At 41.7% G+C, this 18,040-nt stretch overlaps 3 protein-coding genes across 3 annotated transcripts; 1 reads left to right on the forward strand and 2 right to left on the reverse strand.

The window, feature by feature from the left end:
* Positions 1-5,524: 5,524 nt before the first annotated feature.
* pigf (phosphatidylinositol glycan anchor biosynthesis, class F) lies at positions 5,525-7,937 on the reverse strand. The gene is made up of 5 exons (XM_084341415.1): positions 7,563-7,937; positions 6,911-7,002; positions 6,626-6,742; positions 6,389-6,497; positions 5,525-5,865 (listed from the first exon to the last, which is right to left on the reverse strand). Exons 1-5 carry the CDS (start codon positions 7,788-7,790, stop codon positions 5,752-5,754), a joined length of 660 nt encoding a protein of 219 aa, XP_084197541.1. The 5' UTR covers positions 7,791-7,937; the 3' UTR covers positions 5,525-5,751.
* A 991-nt stretch (positions 7,938-8,928) lies between these two features.
* Positions 8,929-11,161, forward strand: cript (cysteine-rich PDZ-binding protein). The gene is made up of 5 exons (XM_084343107.1): positions 8,929-9,073; positions 9,259-9,324; positions 10,173-10,227; positions 10,446-10,549; positions 10,690-11,161. Exons 1-5 carry the CDS (start codon positions 9,058-9,060, stop codon positions 10,752-10,754), a joined length of 306 nt encoding a protein of 101 aa, XP_084199233.1. The 5' UTR covers positions 8,929-9,057; the 3' UTR covers positions 10,755-11,161.
* Positions 11,162-13,159: 1,998 nt separating this feature from the next.
* gch2 (GTP cyclohydrolase 2) lies at positions 13,160-17,247 on the reverse strand. The gene is made up of 6 exons (XM_084341976.1): positions 16,878-17,247; positions 16,062-16,171; positions 15,580-15,635; positions 14,391-14,422; positions 14,199-14,283; positions 13,160-13,909 (listed from the first exon to the last, which is right to left on the reverse strand). Exons 1-6 carry the CDS (start codon positions 17,140-17,142, stop codon positions 13,780-13,782), a joined length of 678 nt encoding a protein of 225 aa, XP_084198102.1. The 5' UTR covers positions 17,143-17,247; the 3' UTR covers positions 13,160-13,779.
* Between the last annotated feature and the right edge of the window lie 793 nt (positions 17,248-18,040).

The raw sequence follows: 18,040 nt of genomic DNA on the forward strand, positions 1-18,040 counted from the left end.
AAATAATTATACATATGTTTGGGGGGAAAATCATAAGAAATGTATGTAAATTACCTCTTTCCAGGAGGATTTGCATCCGCCATGTCTTCAACCGGAAGGAGCAGGAAGCAGATGATGTCATGTAATAGGAAGCACTTAGAAACTATTTTTTATAAATCAAAACCTTTGTCTAAGTTGTCTACTAGCATATAAGTGGAAAAAGTTGCATTAGTACCTTTGAGATTTTTTATTGTGAGTAGAAAATGACAGTGATACACTTCGGCAACAATTGTTCGGCAACAGTGGGCATAACGGGTCTGCTCATGTCAATAAACGGATCTGGATCGGAACAGAATCTGCTGTGGCTGCAGGTGTTTATTCCTCCAGAAGGCCTGGCTCTGCACCCGACTCTCTCTAGCCGGCTCTGTGCAGCTACAGTGGTTATGCCCTCACTGCAGAGACGACATATTGTGCATTCAAAGCAGAATATGGTAAATTGTGCAGGGAAGATCAGGGAACATTTCACGGTGGACAGGCCCAACAATCCACCAGCTCTGGGGGAAGATTGACTATTATATACTGAATGTCTTAGTTCTGCCATTTGTATTCTGCCCACGACTTTATATTTCTTCAGTCTATCTGTTTAATGATTGGACCCAGGCAGCAATGATTAGAAAGAGAATTATTCTCAGGGGCCGCAGCGCCTCCTCATCAATATTTGCTGATAGAGTCGGGAAAAAGTTGTTGTCTATAAAAGGACGCCATAAAAAACATGTGTTAGGACAAAATATTTTCTCAAGCCAGGCATAACTTTGGCAAAAGAATGAAAAATGAGCTTTCTTTTGATTTGCAGAAAGAGGATTGTTGAATCAACTTTCCAGTCAGTTCTGCACTATGCATATGTGATTTACTGACACGCTGCTGCCTCCACACTTAGATTGTGTTTACCACCACTGAGGTTTATCTCTGGAGATAGCTTCAACACTCACCACTGTGTCCTTTATGATACGATTGGTTGGTCCTCTGCGACTGAGAAGCGCAATAAGCAGGGCATCTGTATATCTATAAAGCTGATTGGAAAACTGCTCTCAGACATCACGTCTATGCTGTATTGGAAGCCCGGTCCACTTTTAACTCGCTCCAGTGACTCCGCAGTGACTTCTTCTTCTTCGGCCTCGAGCCAGGACTGATCTTGGAACGACTGCTTCACTGCAGCAGTCTCATGCAGTTTCTTTTAAAGAGGCATAAAACTGAAAACTTTATCACGGCTCGACACTGTGGAAGTGTTCTCATTAACTTGGGTACGCCACCGTAACTGCTTTGAGTGATTATGTTTGTTGATCTGTATGGTTTTATTTCCCATGGTAACTATTTTACCTGATTTACTTTGTTGAATTAAATATATATTTGTATTTTTCTATGGTGTAATATCAACATCATTGAAAACTGAAAAGGGATTTCTTCGAGAATCTTAACTAAAAGTTGAAATGAAGTTAAATAAATGTGTAAGAAATGGATGACTTGATTTATACGTGGGAGCTAGGTTTTTGTTTTCTCGTTTTGTATTATTTATTTTTCTCTTGAAAGCCACTTCTCTTGTTCCTGTGTTCGGTCGGGGTTGGGATGGGACATTTTTTAGAAGTTGTGAGTTTGGAAAAATGCTTTTTTTCCCTAAGTTGTTGATGTCATATTAGATTTCAAAACAGGAAGACACATGTTAAAACTCTCAGGCACAGATGTGCTTTGACCAAACCAAAATAGGAACTAATTAAAAACCCAGAAGATTGCTCAGTGATCCATGTATGTACCAAATTTCCCAACAAACCATCACATAGTTTTTTTCATGATCCATAAATCCGCTTAACCTTTGCACGGTCGCTGGGGAGCTGGAGCTGTTTGCAGCTAACATTGGGCGAATGGCGGGGTACATTTTGGGTTGCCAGTCAGTCCCAGGGCTGACATTTAAAACACACACAAACAAACAAACAAGCAATTTAGAGTGACTGATTAACCACAACCTGCAAAACTTTTTTTTTATGTGAGAGGAAGCCAAAGTACAGCAGGCTCCACCCAGCCGAGTATCAAACTCAGGATCTTCTTGCCATGAACGATGCCCTGATATGTTTAATTTCGGGCAAAATTCATGGACCAACGGGCTTATAATGCCATCCGAGGGATTACAAGTCATAAAAGAAATGAAAATAGGGTGACCAGGTGTCCCACTTTCTGTGAGACTGCACATTTGCATCCCTTGTCTCATGTCCCACATATTGAGACGATGTCCCACATTTTGTTTGGCTATAGTTTTCGAAACCACTGCAGGACGGACACTGTTGACACAGTTTTAATAAGGTCTGTCTGTGAAGATGTGCTTTGTTCCATTTCAATCAAGCTGCACAAATGCAGGTGAAAGTTGAGGTCAACCTGTGAATGTCTTTGCTGCCTGCGTCTGACAGGATTAAGGTGGAATATGATGGAAACTAAGAACGGTAACCAGCAGCTGAAGTAACTAGGTTTTTCCTTCTTTTTTTTTTTTTTTATCACACTGTGCAGCACTTTTAAATCAATGTGGCTACTGGTTAGTATGTAGGCTAGTTTTACTACCTTGTACTTGTGCTCTCATAAAATCTACAAAGTATAAAATGTCTTGGTGTGTGGACAAAATTAAGTTATGTGTGTTTTGCAGCGCAGACAACATTAGCATCTATTCGGTGTCGTATTTCTGGCCGACAGATGAATCAAACTCACACTGCTGTGAGCTGTGAGTTACTCTCCTGCAACTCCTGAGAAAAATGTGGCTTGTTACCGTCTTTCACGACAACTCTTCACTAGCTAGCTTTGTCGGTGCTGGGCTGGAAAGCGTGCAGGGGGTCAATGAGAATCTGCTTGCTGAAAATAGCATGGCTGCTGCAGCCGGAAACAATGTGAGAGCTGTGAAGCTGAACCTTACATCTAATCTACGGGCAAATAAAACCAAGATGATCTAAAGGAGGGTAAAAAAGATGTATAGAGCTGGGTGTTAATACGTTTTGTCGCATTGCACAGCCATTTAATGCAGTGCCACACAAAAGATACTGATTAAGCGCGGTTTAATTTTGGGTGAGGGCAGAGGATGCATCTTAATTCCCACTATACAACTCTGTCTGTTTCTCTCTCCTCAGAGGAACAATGCAGAAACCTAACAGCAAACAAAACAAACGCCTGGCAGGAAGGACTGGAGGGGAGAGGAGGGGTTGGGGAGTGACAAATTACCTCTCCTCACAATGCCCTGCGACAATAGCACCGCCTGGGAACAAATAATGAATAAATAAAGTTCTCCGAGATTGGATGAGGAGAGCAATTTGTGAAGCAGCGGCTTTTGTGAGCGCGTGAGCGAACGGCCTTCTGCTCGTCTCTCTCAGATGAAACGACCACAAGCGCATGAACAAAACGACTCCATCCACGAATCCAAGAAGCACATCGATTACGCATAAAACAAACCTCGAGAAGCCGGAAAAAGACTTGTCACCAGATGTGCCCTGATGTGGAGACATGTATGAGTCATCTCTGTACATTCACACTACTTAACTGGGAGGGTGAGATCAGACTGATCACACCCTTTACTCTCAGAGGGCCCTACTCTACACTTCCACTGCTCTCCACAGGTAATGACGTATCAGAGCTGAGGTTGAAAAGAAGGAAAAAAGCAAAGAGAACAAGGGTAATGGAGGTAACAGCGTGAGGTCAGAATGAATTTCATCAAAGAGATGGAGGGAGAGATCGAGGCATGAAAAAGGCGTGCTGATTGATGCTATAAGTGCACACAGGCTACTTTAAAGGCTTTGAAATTCCCTCTCTCCCTGTATGCTTTTTAAAAAAATGTGTTTTTCTCTTTTTCCTTCAGGCTATTTTTCTCAGCTTCTCCCCGGCAACAACCTTATATAAGACATGAAACATAGGGTGAATGGACAGCTCTGCCCCTTGGCTCTCAGCTGAAACTCTCCACCAACCCCACACTGCAAAGATGACTGATATAATCTGCCTGTCTTTGCATTATTACTCAAGTTGTATTACGAGTGTCCAGACTAGTCCCGTCTGCGAGCAGCATCCCTCATTTACTCTGCAATTTGACACTGCGATGCAAGAAAATGTAAGTTTCATCGTAGTTACCGGCTGCGAGGGAGAACAAGGGGATGTGGGCGGCACGAAAAGGAGGAAAATTAATGTCCCTAAAATGAAAGTGAATCAATATGGTTGCCCGAGGACGTGAAAAGGTGGAATGAGAATGAGAGCGGCAGAGGGAGGGGGGTTGAAACAGAGCTGGAATAAGATTAATGGTTCTTTAAAAAAGAACAGTATTCATCAGGAGCCGGCTTCAGGTGCAGAACGGCGTCCGTGTGTGTGTGTCCGTGGGGGTGTGTGTGTGTGAGTGTGAGTGTGTGAGTGAGTATGCGTGTCACAATGAAAGTTCACTCCGCAGTAAGTTTACACTTTGTCTTTAACTTTCTAACTTTCCCTCATGAATCTTTCAATAAATGAACCATAATACTTATTACTTTGCAAATGAGAGTGAGGCTCGATTTCTTCTCTTCATTTAAACACAGACTCACACACACACACTCACTCACACTCACACAGAGGAAATCCAACAGCACCACCTTCAGGTTTGAGCTGTTTTAGATTTAATCCTTTAAAAACAAAAAATAGAGGTTTATATTAAGGAATGCATTAACTTGTGGCTTATTAGCATACATATTAGCAGCATATTGGCTGTTTATCTAGGCCATTAACTACAGTTTTTCCCCAGTGACCTCCTAAATACTGCATATTTATACTAAGTCAGAAGGCTGTTGTATATGAATCACAAGCTTAAAGGATAAGTGCACCCAAAAATTTAAATTCAGTAATTATGTTCTCCATAAATGTTCTGTGGACTTACGGAACTTTACCCGACTTTCCATCCGCATGGGGGTGAGTAGACAATAAATGAATCTCCATTTTTGGATGAACTTATCCTTTAATATGCTTTAGCCAGTGTTGGCCTTATAGGGTGGTATTTGTCCTAAATAACACTCAATAAAAATGGTCTATTCTTATATAACTTCTATTCTAATACACATAACTGCAGGTGTTTGGTATGTCCACATAACTCTAAAGTCTTTCTAACTTTGAATATGTTCCTTTTTTAAAGCAAGGTCTTGCTCATAACTAATTCACTAGTAGTTTCAGTTGAGTTTTTAGGTGTCAAACTACTAGTGAATTAGAACGGCACTCAGCAGAGCCAATCCTGCCTAACAGTCCCCTTTAAATAAATCAAGCCTAATCCAATGTCAAATAAAACATTTAAATCTGCTTGATCCAGATATTTATCTGGATCCACACCAAAAGTTAATGGGGTCTATTCTGGGCTGAGACACATCCTCCATCCAAGTTTCGTGGAAATTCATTTGGTAGTTTTTGTGTAATCCTGGTCACAAACCAACCAAACGACCAACAAAGGGACACAGGTGAAAAACATAACCTTGGGGGAGGTTATTAGGTCTAAAATAATTCCAAAAAAAGTGCAGACTGTTAAAGAAGTAATGTTTATTCATGTCAAAAATCTTCTCGAACATATCAAGCCTCCGTGCGTACAAAATAATGCTGCTCAAAAAGTAATCGTTTTTAAAAAATCATCTTCCCTACAGGCAACAAACTGAGCAAATCTTCCCAATAAATAATCAGTACGAAGTTAAAGGAATACAAGAAATAGCCTCACGGCTACATTCACACGCACACATATGTGTCTGTCCATCACTTGCACTTGTATGTGAGCTGTTTGCGATGATAGTGGATCCACGCAGGAGCAGCAACAAGCCCGGTCAGGTAACCAATCATAGCGCCCAGACTGCAGGAAACAGGCCAAACCTGCAGGAAGCAAGACAAGTCAGTCAGATAGCACCCGACTGTGCACTGATAGATCAAGAGGAGCTAGACTAATCGACATGTTAACACTTTTTTTCACCCCCCCCACACACTCGCATGTCTCCACTTGTAATGTTCAGATAATATAAAGAGGATCTTCTACAGCAAAAAGTACAGCAGCCGTGTCGTTAAGAGTTATGCTCCAATTACCACCGTCTAACTCTAATTTGCATTTTCCTCCAGTCATCTTGCAGAGAACGGCCTTTGCAATTATAATTTTAATCTTTTCCTATTTCCATTCTACAATATTGAATTCATTAAATAAAGAGAAAGATTTAAAGTTTACTGTGTTGAATTATAAATCCATACTCACGGAGGTTGTGGTCAATACTGTTTAAAGAGGAATGGAAACAACTGGCTTCTTTTTAGCTGAGGAAATTCCAGTGATTTACTGTACAAGCTCGCAGTCGGGGAGGCAAAAATGTCTCTCCAACAGTGTGTGAGAGGATTATCAGAGTGTGCTGACCTGCCACGGCCTGTCCCAGTCCAGAGGTATAGGAAAGGCTCCCACCCAGGCTCCCACCACTGTGCAGGCCACTGTGATCTGCAGACAGGTGTCCCACACAGACATGGCTCTGGAGCCGGGGACAGATTTAATCAAGAGCAGTTAGTGTATTCAATTTAGAGACACGACAAAAGCATGTGAAACATGTGACATAAGGACAGGAAGCAGGTGAAAAAGAAAAGCAGAAGTTAGGCTCACCCATGCCGACTGAACACTCGTATCCAGGCCTGGACGTTGGGGCCGAGGACACAGAGACACCTCAGTGTGGTCAGAGAGGTCAGCAGCACAGCCAGGGAGAACGTCTCCAAAGCGGATCTGAAACACACGAGGAATTAAAGGCTCAGGGTACAGTTTCAGTGACACAAACTTTTTGTGCAAGTAAAATCTTCATTCACTGTCCTGTGTGTCCTTTTTTACTTTGTTGTACGTCTATATATTATACATGCATACAGGGAAAGGACATGAGCAAATCCGGCTACTCACTCAATCAGCGGAGCTCCGTAGAGAACCACCACAGTGTGGAAGAAGAGGCACGACAGGAAGAAGTACAGACAGGAGCGAACCAACCTGGACAGCTGCAGAAAGACACAGGCGAAGACAGTTAAGGTACATGTGAAGTATACGAAAGAAAAGTTAAATTGTCTGACATTTCTTGTGTTTAAAAAGTTAATTTCCTGGTGAAATAGTCTTGTTGGGATGAAAGTAACTGGACGCTTACTTATATATCATATTTGAAATTGCAAACAAACCAAACATATTTTTTAGACCATATCTGCAGCCACTGGGCTCCTTGATTTCTAATTATCTGTATCAGTATCGGCCCTGAAAAAGCCATATCGGTCGACCCCTGGTACCAAGCTACAACATTAAAATGCTACTTAAACACTGATGCATCATTATTGACAGTCTAATTCTGCCATATATGATAATATATCAATCACATGGGACATTTTACTGCAGTCAGTAGTTTGAACTTTCATATTACAGCAGCTTTTGGCGCTAATACTTCTTAACGCCCCTTTAATATTTAGTAGTAGTAGTAGTATTTGGAGTATTTGTCAACAATCAACAGTTATTAGCCACAGTTAGCCCTCTCATGCTAACATCAACAGTCTCAATGAATGGAGGTCAGCACCTTGTAGCCCAGCGTGTGCTTCTTGGTGGGCGGTGTGATGCCGAGCAGCCAGAAGACGGCGACACTGACCGCGGTGACCGCTGCGGACACCGCGTACAGCCACAGCAGGTGAGTGCCGTACACCGAGAAGCCCGGCACCAGCACCGCAGGTAGGACGGTCGCCATGAACACCGAGGCGGCGATGATGGCGTGAGTGGACGCCATGGCTCTGATTTCATGGTCCCACATTATGGATAATGAGCCTATCTACAACACGAGACAAAGACAAAAGACGAAATCCTAATAAAGTACTGCAAAATGTTAATGTAGTAACCGAGGCACGGAGCAGGTCGAGGCCATGGGGGGGCTCCAGTGACCTGTCTTCCGTAAACATGGAGTGACACTGACTTCCGCTTGGACTTCACAATAAAAGTCAAGTGGTTCACCTTGAAAATGCAGCAAGCTGACTTTGTGATTTAGCGTTTCTGTTTTTAAGAGAGCTGATGTGACTGCAATGGCGTAATTATTTAATGTATGTGGCATTTTCCTATCAATAAAACCAAATGAACAACTGTAACATATCAGGATCATGTAGTTGGATAATATTTCTTTTTATAAAATGTTTATGCCTTGGGAATGTTTTTGTGTAAATATAATGAAAGATGACAAATAATTAACTTTTCCTAATCCTTGTCCACTTCCCTCCAAGACTTGTTTTCATGATATTTCCAGTGCAAACTCTATAAGAAAGCTCTCCTACCTTATAGTAACAGAGAAGCCCCGCCTTTTTAAACTATTATCAATTTACCACCATATTTTGCCAGGTAAAAACTCCATTAAGGTGTGCCCAAAAACATACAGTGTCATTTAGGGTAAAGTCTTGAGTGATATTTCTGGTATTTGAGCGTTTTTCTTAGTTAAATCAATTTCTCCTAAGACTATAACTGCATTGTGAAATGTGTGAGATTGCTGTACATCCCTTACAATGCAATTAATCAGAACAGAAACAGAAATATCAGGTTTATCTTGAAACTGTCTGCTTAATTGTGCAACACTCCAGATGTTTGAACAATGTGAAAGCTCATTTTACTCAGATCATAACAGATAATACCCATTTTGCTCCTAGAGACTCGTAAATATCATACACAGCTGGGATGTGACCCATTTGTGTCTGCCACCTCTTGTGGACTTTTATTCTGAAAAAGGAATTCAAGCCTTCAGCAAACAGGAAGTATTATTTTGTAGGTGTGTGCTTTACAGACGTGAAAGGCATCCTTCTAACCAATCGCTGAAGGCTAGTGACGTTTTACCGGGGCTTCCCGTGACGGACGGTAGTATCAGCCAATGAAATGTGAGCTTGTCACAGTTTCGACCAATCAAACTGTAGAATGGGAGCGAGAGGAAGAGAGACGAAGACACGACCGGAAGTTTACAAACAACAACTGAGGAAGCTAGGATATAGCAACGTTTTTTTGTTATTTTGACAAACTGTTGGAAAGCTTTGGTCTGAACCACGATGGTTTGTGAGAAGTGTACGTATCACATTGTTTAGATGCTCTCTATCTTCATAGCTAACCTGCTGTCTGTGCTGGAGAGTCTTCTAGAGCTAACGCTATGTTATGCTAACTGCTGCCATTAATGACCTCAACGTTTTATTACATTATTGGTTAAATAAATGTTATTCACTCCACAAATGTTGTGTTATTTATTATTTCAGGCGAGAAGAAGCTTGGTAAAGTCATCACGCCTGACACCTGGAAGGATGGAGCACGGAATACAACAGGTGAACCAAGAAAAAACTAACTAATTCAGTGTAAATATGGTTTTGTCGTAGCTGAACTCGTATGTAGTATGTCGTATGTGGCTACAGTAGATCAGGTTTTATAATTTGAAATCATAACACGAGCCGAGCCAGACAAACACACAATGACGTAGTTGCAAAACCTTTATATTGCAAGGTCTCTTCATAACAAATTCAGGCTGTAAATGACTGAGAAACCCTCTTTTCAGGGCCATATTCAATAAATGACAGGCGTGTACACAAATCATAAAATGTACAAGTGATATATTTAAGATATCAAACTGCTTATCTCATAAACTGGTATATATTTTAGTAAGGTAATTAAAAATGACACCTCATATCACTAGTGCCACAAATGTCTGGTTTAATACCATTAATTTGGTGAAATCATTGATCATGTATTCAATAAATTGTCAGAAAATACCAAACCAACAGTCTAAAACTTGAAGATATATGATTTATAATTATACGAGATGGATATAACAGAGAATGGTACAGTAGTTGAGGTCTCAGGTCAACGTTATTGTCACTTCCACAATGTAGTATGTTAAAAACATAAAGAGGTGTGAAATATTGTTTCTCCTTATCCCAACTACTAGTGCAACAGAAAAATAAAATATATAAATTATATAAGTTAACAGGATGAGGTATAAATGTGCAGGCTGACGTGGCAAAGTAGCAATCAAGATAGTCCAAAGGTCCATGTGCCGGTATTATATTATGAAAACAGCAATATAAACAGAACAGGAAGCACTGTAGGCTAGTGGATACTTGTTTTCACTTTGATGACAATGTTTAATGCAGTTTTTTCCCCCTCTTCTTTCACTCAGAGGGTGGTGGGCGTAAGCTGAATGAAAACAAGCTCCTGACCTCTAAGAAAGCCAGGTGAGTAGCTCACTATAGCCTGACCTTAAATCCAGATTTAACTGTGATCGTTTGTGAGGGAATATCCCAATCAGTGTTTTTATCTACAACATGTCACACTCCCTCACTCTTATTGTTGCACATTATTTTATTCCCTTAAGCTGACAGCATGTTTTTTAAAAAAACCCCACATTGTTGGATCTCAAGTTATGGATCTGTGATGTATCTGTCTCTTTCAGGTTTGACCCCTACAGCAAGACAGGCTTTGCCATCTGCAGGATCTGTAAGAGCTCAGTTCATCAGTCTGGATCACACTACTGTCAGGGCTGTGCATACAAGAAAGGTATTAACTCTCAAAAGCATAAGCTCACAAAGGGACTAGTATCATTGTTTACATGTTATGTAACACAAGTTTGCTCTTCTCTCTCGACGGATATTTTTTCACCTATTTTCTCTTTCTACCCTCCATTTTTGTCCTTCCAGGAATCTGTGCGATGTGTGGAAAGAAAGTTTTGGACACCAAGAACTACAAACAGACATCAGTGTGACAGCGTGACGATCTGAGGGCAGTTCTACGAGCGAATAACAGATGTGAAGATGAGACTAATGGCGCATGTCATCTTGTCAACCTGTCACATTTTCAGTATTTTTCCACATTGTTCTGCCACTGACAGCTAGAACTGTTAACTGTTCATCTCCCCACCTATGTGAAAGAGAGATCCTGAGGTGGTTTTGCCCTCCTATTATACACAGTAATAACATATAATGCTACTGGAACAGTGGCCGTAAACAGGGAAGCACTGTTGTCTCTCAATACACCGCCGGTTATCACCTGTTTCTCAGATTTTTTGTATATTTTAAATTCAATACTTTGACTTGATTCTCTGCTTTTTAAACTTTGATTTCTGTATGCCTGTATGTATTTTTTGAGTGAATAAAGCATTCTATACAAGGACATTTGACAGGATTATTTTGTACCTCTGCCTGAGGCTATAAATGTACAATTTTAGCCTCTTACGCACAACATACCCATCTTTGTCATGTATGCCTGTAATAATTGGTTTACCCTTTCATAATCATATTTGAACACAGCATGGTACGCTGCTCCCTCCCCTCCCCCACCTGCTGTCAGAGATGGAGGTTATAGTTCACAGGTTCACTGACGACAGGCTCCTCCTTTGATATTTAAAGGCCTTGCACTCCCTCAGGCCTTTAGCCACATGTGCACACGCTTACGTCTCTTTATTGATTTACTGTGTTGTGCCACAGCACGAAACACAGCACCAGTGTCCAGATTAAACGGGTAATGTACACTAGGTAATGTTTGGGTGAGGCGTTTAGTAGAGTAAACTGCTTATATAAGAGATCCAAAATTAAAATAAATAAGCATCTACTTTGGTTGACTGCAACTGGTTGTAAAATTCTGTAGTTTGCTTGTTATGTCATTGCCCTTTTGCTCCTGAGTCTGCTGTGGTACATTTAGGGACATCAGCATAATATCCCTGTTTTAACCTGTCTGACAGCAATGCAAAATTATATCAATTTAATAGCTGTGTCCCATGACCATACTACATAGTAATAGTGATGATGATGATGATGATGATGTGCTATATACGATATATACTATTATTTAAACTGAAACAGACATTAAAGATCACCAGACGATGAAGCATAGTCAAAATTTCCAGATCTGAAAAGTGAAGCCAATGCGGAAGTGCCTTAAAACTGCACTCTTTCTAATCACCAGCAGGGGGCAGATCCACTGGTTTCAAAAAGAAGTCCAACTGTATGTTAGCTTATGAGAAAATGACCCTACTTCTCACTTGATTTATTTCCTCAGCAAAGAGTTTCCAATTGAGTTTATGGTCTCAGTCGCCAGTTTCAGGTCTCCTTCAGCACAGCATGATGTTCATTTAGTCAATAATGGTTTAATTTATAGTTAAATAGACGATAAAGCAGGGTGTGTTTTAGGGCGTGGCTATGTTGTGATTGGATCATTGACAAATTGATGGGTGACGTCACAGTGGGTTTACACTTAGGATGAAGCGTATTGACTTTTCGTCTAATAATAACCACGTCTAATAATTGGATTGGAGCAAATTTGGTGCAATTATTCATGTTCCCAGGATATATTGTATTAACATTTGGTGATCCCTTGACATTTCCTCTAGCGCCGCCGTCAGGTTAAAGTTTCCGTTTCTCCAGTACTTTGATTCATGACCGAACACCTGCCAAGTTAATTTCATTCCCACCAGTCTTAACTTTTCTCTTTGTTTCGTTGCTAATTATGATAGCAAATGTTAGCATGCTAACACGCTAAACTAACATGGAGAAGTTTTTTCGGTCCACAAAACATTTCTGGAAGCGTTGAAGCATTCTCCTGAACTGAAGTTGATGGGGACTTGTTATATATATAAAATGGCTCCATACAGCTTGTCTGCTTTAATCCAAGTCTCCAGAAGCCCAAAGACCCCATATTGGTTTGAAAAGACGTTATTTAAACCCTTTAAAAGCTGCAATCTTCACTGTAGCCGCTGAGCTAAAAGCGTTAGCTCACACCCTATCTTGAGTGGGTCCAAGAGCGCGACCAAGGGTCTAAATAACGTCTTTTCAAATCTTAAGGCTTCCAAAGACTTGGATTACACCAGACAAGCTGTATGGAGCCATTTTGTTTTATTAAGGTTGATTTTTTTAACATTTTAAAACAAGTCCACATCTATTTAAGCTGTTTAGGAGAACACTGCAACGCTGATTTGCTGTGAAACTCCACCTGACTTTCCATCGGCATGGGGTTGAGATTGAATTGTCATTTTTGGGTGAACTCATCCTTTAACATCAGCATTGTTAGCATGTTTATCTCTTACCATGGCTGTACTGTCTTGTCCAGGTTATCTTTAGCAGTGTAAACACACTACAGGTTCAAAATCAAACAAAGTAAAATTCACACAGTTCATAATGTTTCCATCATTTTATTAAAGCAAAGAATCTCCAAAATACATGCATCATTTAATAAACCAGAACAATCTACTCAGCACATCATTTAATCTAATCTTTGCACTATAGAGTCATATAATTTGTATCTTAAAAATGTATGTATATCACAAAGATCTTATAAATGTATTTATAAATGACATAAAGCTTGTTAAATAATTAAAATCAGCGGATTCTAACTACGATAATAAAACAAGCAAGCGCGTACAACTGTGCAAATGCTCCAATGAATTTCCCATAAAAAAAAAGAGAAAATCTTAAGTATTGTCACGTTACAACATTGCACTCAGGTTTCATACTTTATAACAACAATATTGCCGTGTAAGACTGTAAAATATCTACCAAAGGCACCAAGAAAGTGAGTCTTGTATTTCCTATTCAGCTCACAGTGATTTCGATTAATGGATTTCTGCAGCAGGCCTTCAGTGCATTAAGGTGAGCCCCAGAGTGGCTCGGAGCCTGCATCATACAGCACCTATAGTTTTGTGTGTTTTCTTGAGATGCAGATCCACTGTTACTCTGGAGCTTTGTGTGTGTGCAACTGTATACGGAGGCTCGGGGGTGAATGGGGTGTGACATTTGTTAAACGCGCTGTGAAAGAGTCAGGAACTCCTCCCGAGTTTTGGGGTCCTCGAGGTAAACTCCCAACATGGTGCTCGTCACTGTGCGGCTGTTCATCTTCTGGACGCCTCGCATGACCATACACATGTGCCTGCAAAACACACACATACACACGTGCGGCTCAGATTTGCAGCTGGAGCGAATGACATGCTTTGGGAAGGTCTTTGACCTGCAGAACACGTGTTGAAAGGGGAACACCACCAATCTTACATACATGTGAAAAAAGTCTGCTTGGGGCTAGCGGCCAGGGGCTACATTAGCCGCTACTGGTCTTGTAAAGTTGTAAGAATCACAGGGGAATATGCATTTAAGCCTGTGAGGTATAAGGCAGCTTTAAATCGTACAGATGATGATGATGAAGGTGGTGTGTGTGTACTTACGCTGCTTCAATAACCACAGCTACACCCTTAGGCTGCAGAGCCTCTAATATTCCCATAGCGATCTGCTTGGTTAGACGCTCTTGAACTGAAAGAAACAAAGTACGACATGTGGAAACCAGACTGCAATCAAATGCTGAACTGGAAGAAAAGTGCAAAGCCTGATAATATTGCATAATTTCTTTGGACGCTTACCCTGAAGCCTCCGACTGAAGATCTCCACGATCCTGCAGAGACGAGAACACAACAAAAGCACATCCGATGTAAAAATGATTCATCTTTTTGTGATCAAAAGTTTTGCTTTCAAGAAAATGTACAGTCTGACAGGCCGGCTAACAATACACAGGTCATATTTCCAGTTAAAACAACGTAGCTGATAGCTCATGAGCTAATGTTAGCACTCGACCACTTCATAGCTGACATTGCTGTTTGATTACACCCAGTGTGTTTTCACTTTCGCCTCCTGCATCATGTCACACTATCAAACGGTAACGTTAGCTCGGAAGTGGTTGAATGCTAACATTAGCTGTTGCTTAATGTTAGCTTACAGGTTATTACATTTATTGAAATATGGCCCGATGTCCTCGCAGATTTTCACAACCCTTTTTTAATCAGGAAACGTTAAAACGATAAGAATTTGATTTCCTGCATTTATGATGATGTCAGATGTCAGTGATGTCAGAGGAAAATGGCCGCCGTGTGACTATGGTCTATCCTGTGGACAACTAATCTCACAATCTGCGATAAATCTACACCAGCATCCCATATTTTAATGAATAACGTACATTACGGTAACAAGACAGACCTGGTCTGCTCTGTGGTGTAAATTCGGCAGCATTAGGACTCAGATCCTAATGATTAATCTTTTGTTAAACATAAACTGTCATCAGTCCGTGACCCCCTGGCCTCTCCGGACATCCAAACTGTACACGACCCTTCATCTGTGAATGATTCACCCCACAAAACTCTCCGGATCTGTCGTGCAAGATTCAACAACAGCAGGTCCGTCTAAAAACCCAGCGACTCTGTTACTGTTATTCTTGGGGTTTTTGTGTCCAGAGATGGTGTGATATTTTAGGAAAGGGACAGAAGGAGACAGACAGAGAGGCTGTGATAATAACTGCGGATTCCCACAGGTCCGAAGGGATTTTCTCATGGCTCGAGGGCGGATAGAGTTTAGATTTGTGTCTGTGAGTGTGCTTGATGAGGGGACCAGATGATGGCCGCTGGGCTTAGACTTAAGCCTCCAGGTCAATGCACTGAGATAACAGAAGAACTCAGCCACCCGGCACTAACACCAGAAGCATACAGCCACAGTGGCAGCAGGACGGTTTGATGTGAAAGTGTGTATGTGAGTGTGTGTGGTTGTGTGTGTGTGTGTTACCTTGCCAGCTTGCTCAGTCCCACCACTTTTTTGTTGGGAATGTATCCGATGTGAACCTGGAGAGAGGTGGCAGTCAGTAAGAGCAGAGGTCAGACAGTCGGAGCAAAGGATTGTAAATATTTGCAATCCAATGCTTAGAGACAGCTGACATGCAGAAACACAGGACAGTGACTTCCACATGCACACACCTGATCAGTGTTTCAGCTCGTTTTTATACTCGCTTTCGAACGCAGAAACAAAACTTTTGCAACAATCTTGTAGGAATGACTTCTGGTGCTTTCACAAAATATCAACACAATGAAGATTTTTGATAAATAATCATCACTAATGTGAATTTAATGAGTTAGTGAGTGAAAGCAAGTGTAAGAACAAGTAGACCAGTTCAGAAAACGTCCTCGCTTTACCATAATGCAGCCTTTAAAATCAGGAAAACACAACACCAATGCCGTATCACGATATCCAAAGACGATATTTAGACTTACCTTGCCAAAAAAGGGCACCAGGTGATGTTCACACAGCGAAAACATGTCTATGTCCTTCACAATCACCATCTCGTCGTGGTCTTCATCAAATATGGCATTGTTCAGGATGTCTGGGGGCACAAACACACATAAACACACATTTTAAGAAATATGATTCACTAAAAAGAGGAGTGTGACGTCATCAAATGTACAAAACATATATGAAGATATTCAAAATACGATACGATCGTGGGGAAACTAAGATATCTTCACAGTTGTGAAGCTGCAACTGCTCAAAGCTGCATCGCTGTTTTGCTGCGACGCTCCAGAAATGTGACTACAAAACTTCGCCTGACTTTCCATCAGCATTGGGGGGTGAGCAGATAGTAACTTGATGGGTTGAACTTGTCCTTTAAAGATGTTGATGAAGGTTCTCAGTCATCCAGGTCCTGGTATTTCTAAGTGTTGTATCGTAGGCAGCTGGACTTGTGTCAGTTTCTTGAAGAGTCTCATCCAAGAGGCCTACGATACAGCACTTAAAATCTCCTTTAAAGGAGCCACAAATCACACAAAATCCCAACTGTTGCCACTTTATAGACCGACTAATGGATTTACTGACAAAGTGTGGCTGCTCTTAACTCATGACATCTTTTAAAGCTGCTGTAATCTAACACACGTGCCAAGAATAACATGTGTATTGTATGTTAGGTCCCTAAATCACACAGCAAACACATGAAAAACACCCTGCAGTTAATTTCAGCACCACTAACAACACCTCACAACACCTTTACTGAGAGGCCCGAGCATCTTCCATTAAACAGGACACCTGTCACTCACCCTCCACGGTCTCGTGGTAGCCCTTGGTGAGGAACTGCATGGCCTTGGCTGCGCGCAGCGGCGTGCGCAGCAGCCCCTGCCGGTCCGTGTCCTCCCCGAGCTCGCTGAGGATGCTGGTGTAGGCGGCCTCGAGCGCAGGTAAGCGGGACATGTCCTCGGACTCCTTGCGGGACGTCTCGTGATTGCGGTGCGCGGCGGACTTCTTGCTGTCTATGATGAGCTCGCCGAAGCTGTCGTTGAGCTTCCCGTTGCAGTGGCCGTTCATGTCGGAGGAGCGCTTCGTTGCTGTTTTGTAGACTCTGGAGGAGGAAGGAGGAGAAGAGAGGAGGAGGTCCTGGAGTTCAGACAGCCGGCAGGTTTTGGGAGACTTCTCCTGTTTCCAGCGCTCACCGCGTTTATAAAGCCTGTGCCCGCCGCAGCGTGCGCATCAGGCTCCCATTGGTCAAGGTGCAGCCCACGTCACGCACAATTTCGTCAGCAGGTTTAAATGTCATCAGGGAATAGGACCCCCCTCCTCCTCTTCCTCCTCCTCCTCCTCCTCCTCCTCCAGCAAGGTGGAACATAACTGAATTTTCAGCATCCCATCTCATGACAGATCATCCTCTCCACTCATGAGCTCTGATGTCTTTACAAGCTGCACACCAGCTCAGCAGGCTCATGACTTCTCAGACAGACTCGACTTTAAGTTGAACTTCATCATGAGCAGGGCCGTGCAGAGACCTTCTGAGGGGAAGATGCTGAAAATAATGATAATAAAAATTGTTTTTGTTTTAATCTCTTCTCTACCTGAGGCATCTCTGCACTGCTGAATGAAATGCCATGATGAATACAAGATGACAAACACAAAAAACAATGTAAAGATACACACAACAGTGTCGATTCAGCAGTTTTAAATAATAATAAAAAAGTAGTATAAAGCCTTTTGTGGCTCCAGAGGAAGCCTGATAGAAATCCTCCAGTGACATCACTCAGTGGCTGAGTTACATTGTGGGTAATGTAGGCACCGGGTTTTAAGGACGTAGTGGTTGCTGGGACACACTCGGGGACCCTGATAGAGATAGAGATGATACTGGAGCACATAATGAATCATCCTGTGGGCTGAAGTTGTAGAGTTGAAGTCAAAGTGTAAATTAGTGTAAAACCATCGGGAGATGAAAGTGAGA

This window comes from Pagrus pagrus (assembly GCF_965226575.1).
Source record: "Pagrus pagrus genome assembly, chromosome: 21".
NCBI lineage: Eukaryota > Metazoa > Chordata > Actinopteri > Spariformes > Sparidae > Pagrus > Pagrus pagrus.

Excerpts from the sequence above, each read along its gene's own strand:
- pigf (XM_084341415.1), bottom strand. The coding sequence starts at position 7,790 with ATGTGGGACCATGAAATCAGAGCCATGGCGTCCACTCACGCCATCATC. Across the intron at positions 6,743-6,910 it reads TACGGAGCTCCGCTGATTGA|ATCCGCTTTGGAGACGTTCT; the intron begins GTGAGTAGCCGG and ends CGTGTGTTTCAG. Across the intron at positions 5,866-6,388 it reads ACTGGGACAGGCCGTGGCAG|GTTTGGCCTGTTTCCTGCAG; the intron begins GTCAGCACACTC and ends TGCTTCCTGCAG.
- cript (XM_084343107.1), top strand. Across the intron at positions 9,325-10,172 it reads TGGAGCACGGAATACAACAG|AGGGTGGTGGGCGTAAGCTG; the intron begins GTGAACCAAGAA and ends TCTTTCACTCAG. Across the intron at positions 10,228-10,445 it reads CTGACCTCTAAGAAAGCCAG|GTTTGACCCCTACAGCAAGA; the intron begins GTGAGTAGCTCA and ends TGTCTCTTTCAG.
- gch2 (XM_084341976.1), bottom strand. The coding sequence starts at position 17,142 with ATGAACGGCCACTGCAACGGGAAGCTCAACGACAGCTTCGGCGAGCTC. Across the intron at positions 16,172-16,877 it reads CTACCACGAGACCGTGGAGG|ACATCCTGAACAATGCCATA; the intron begins GTGAGTGACAGG and ends TTGTGCCCCCAG. Across the intron at positions 14,423-15,579 it reads GGACTGAGCAAGCTGGCAAG|GATCGTGGAGATCTTCAGTC; the intron begins GTAACACACACA and ends TCGTCTCTGCAG.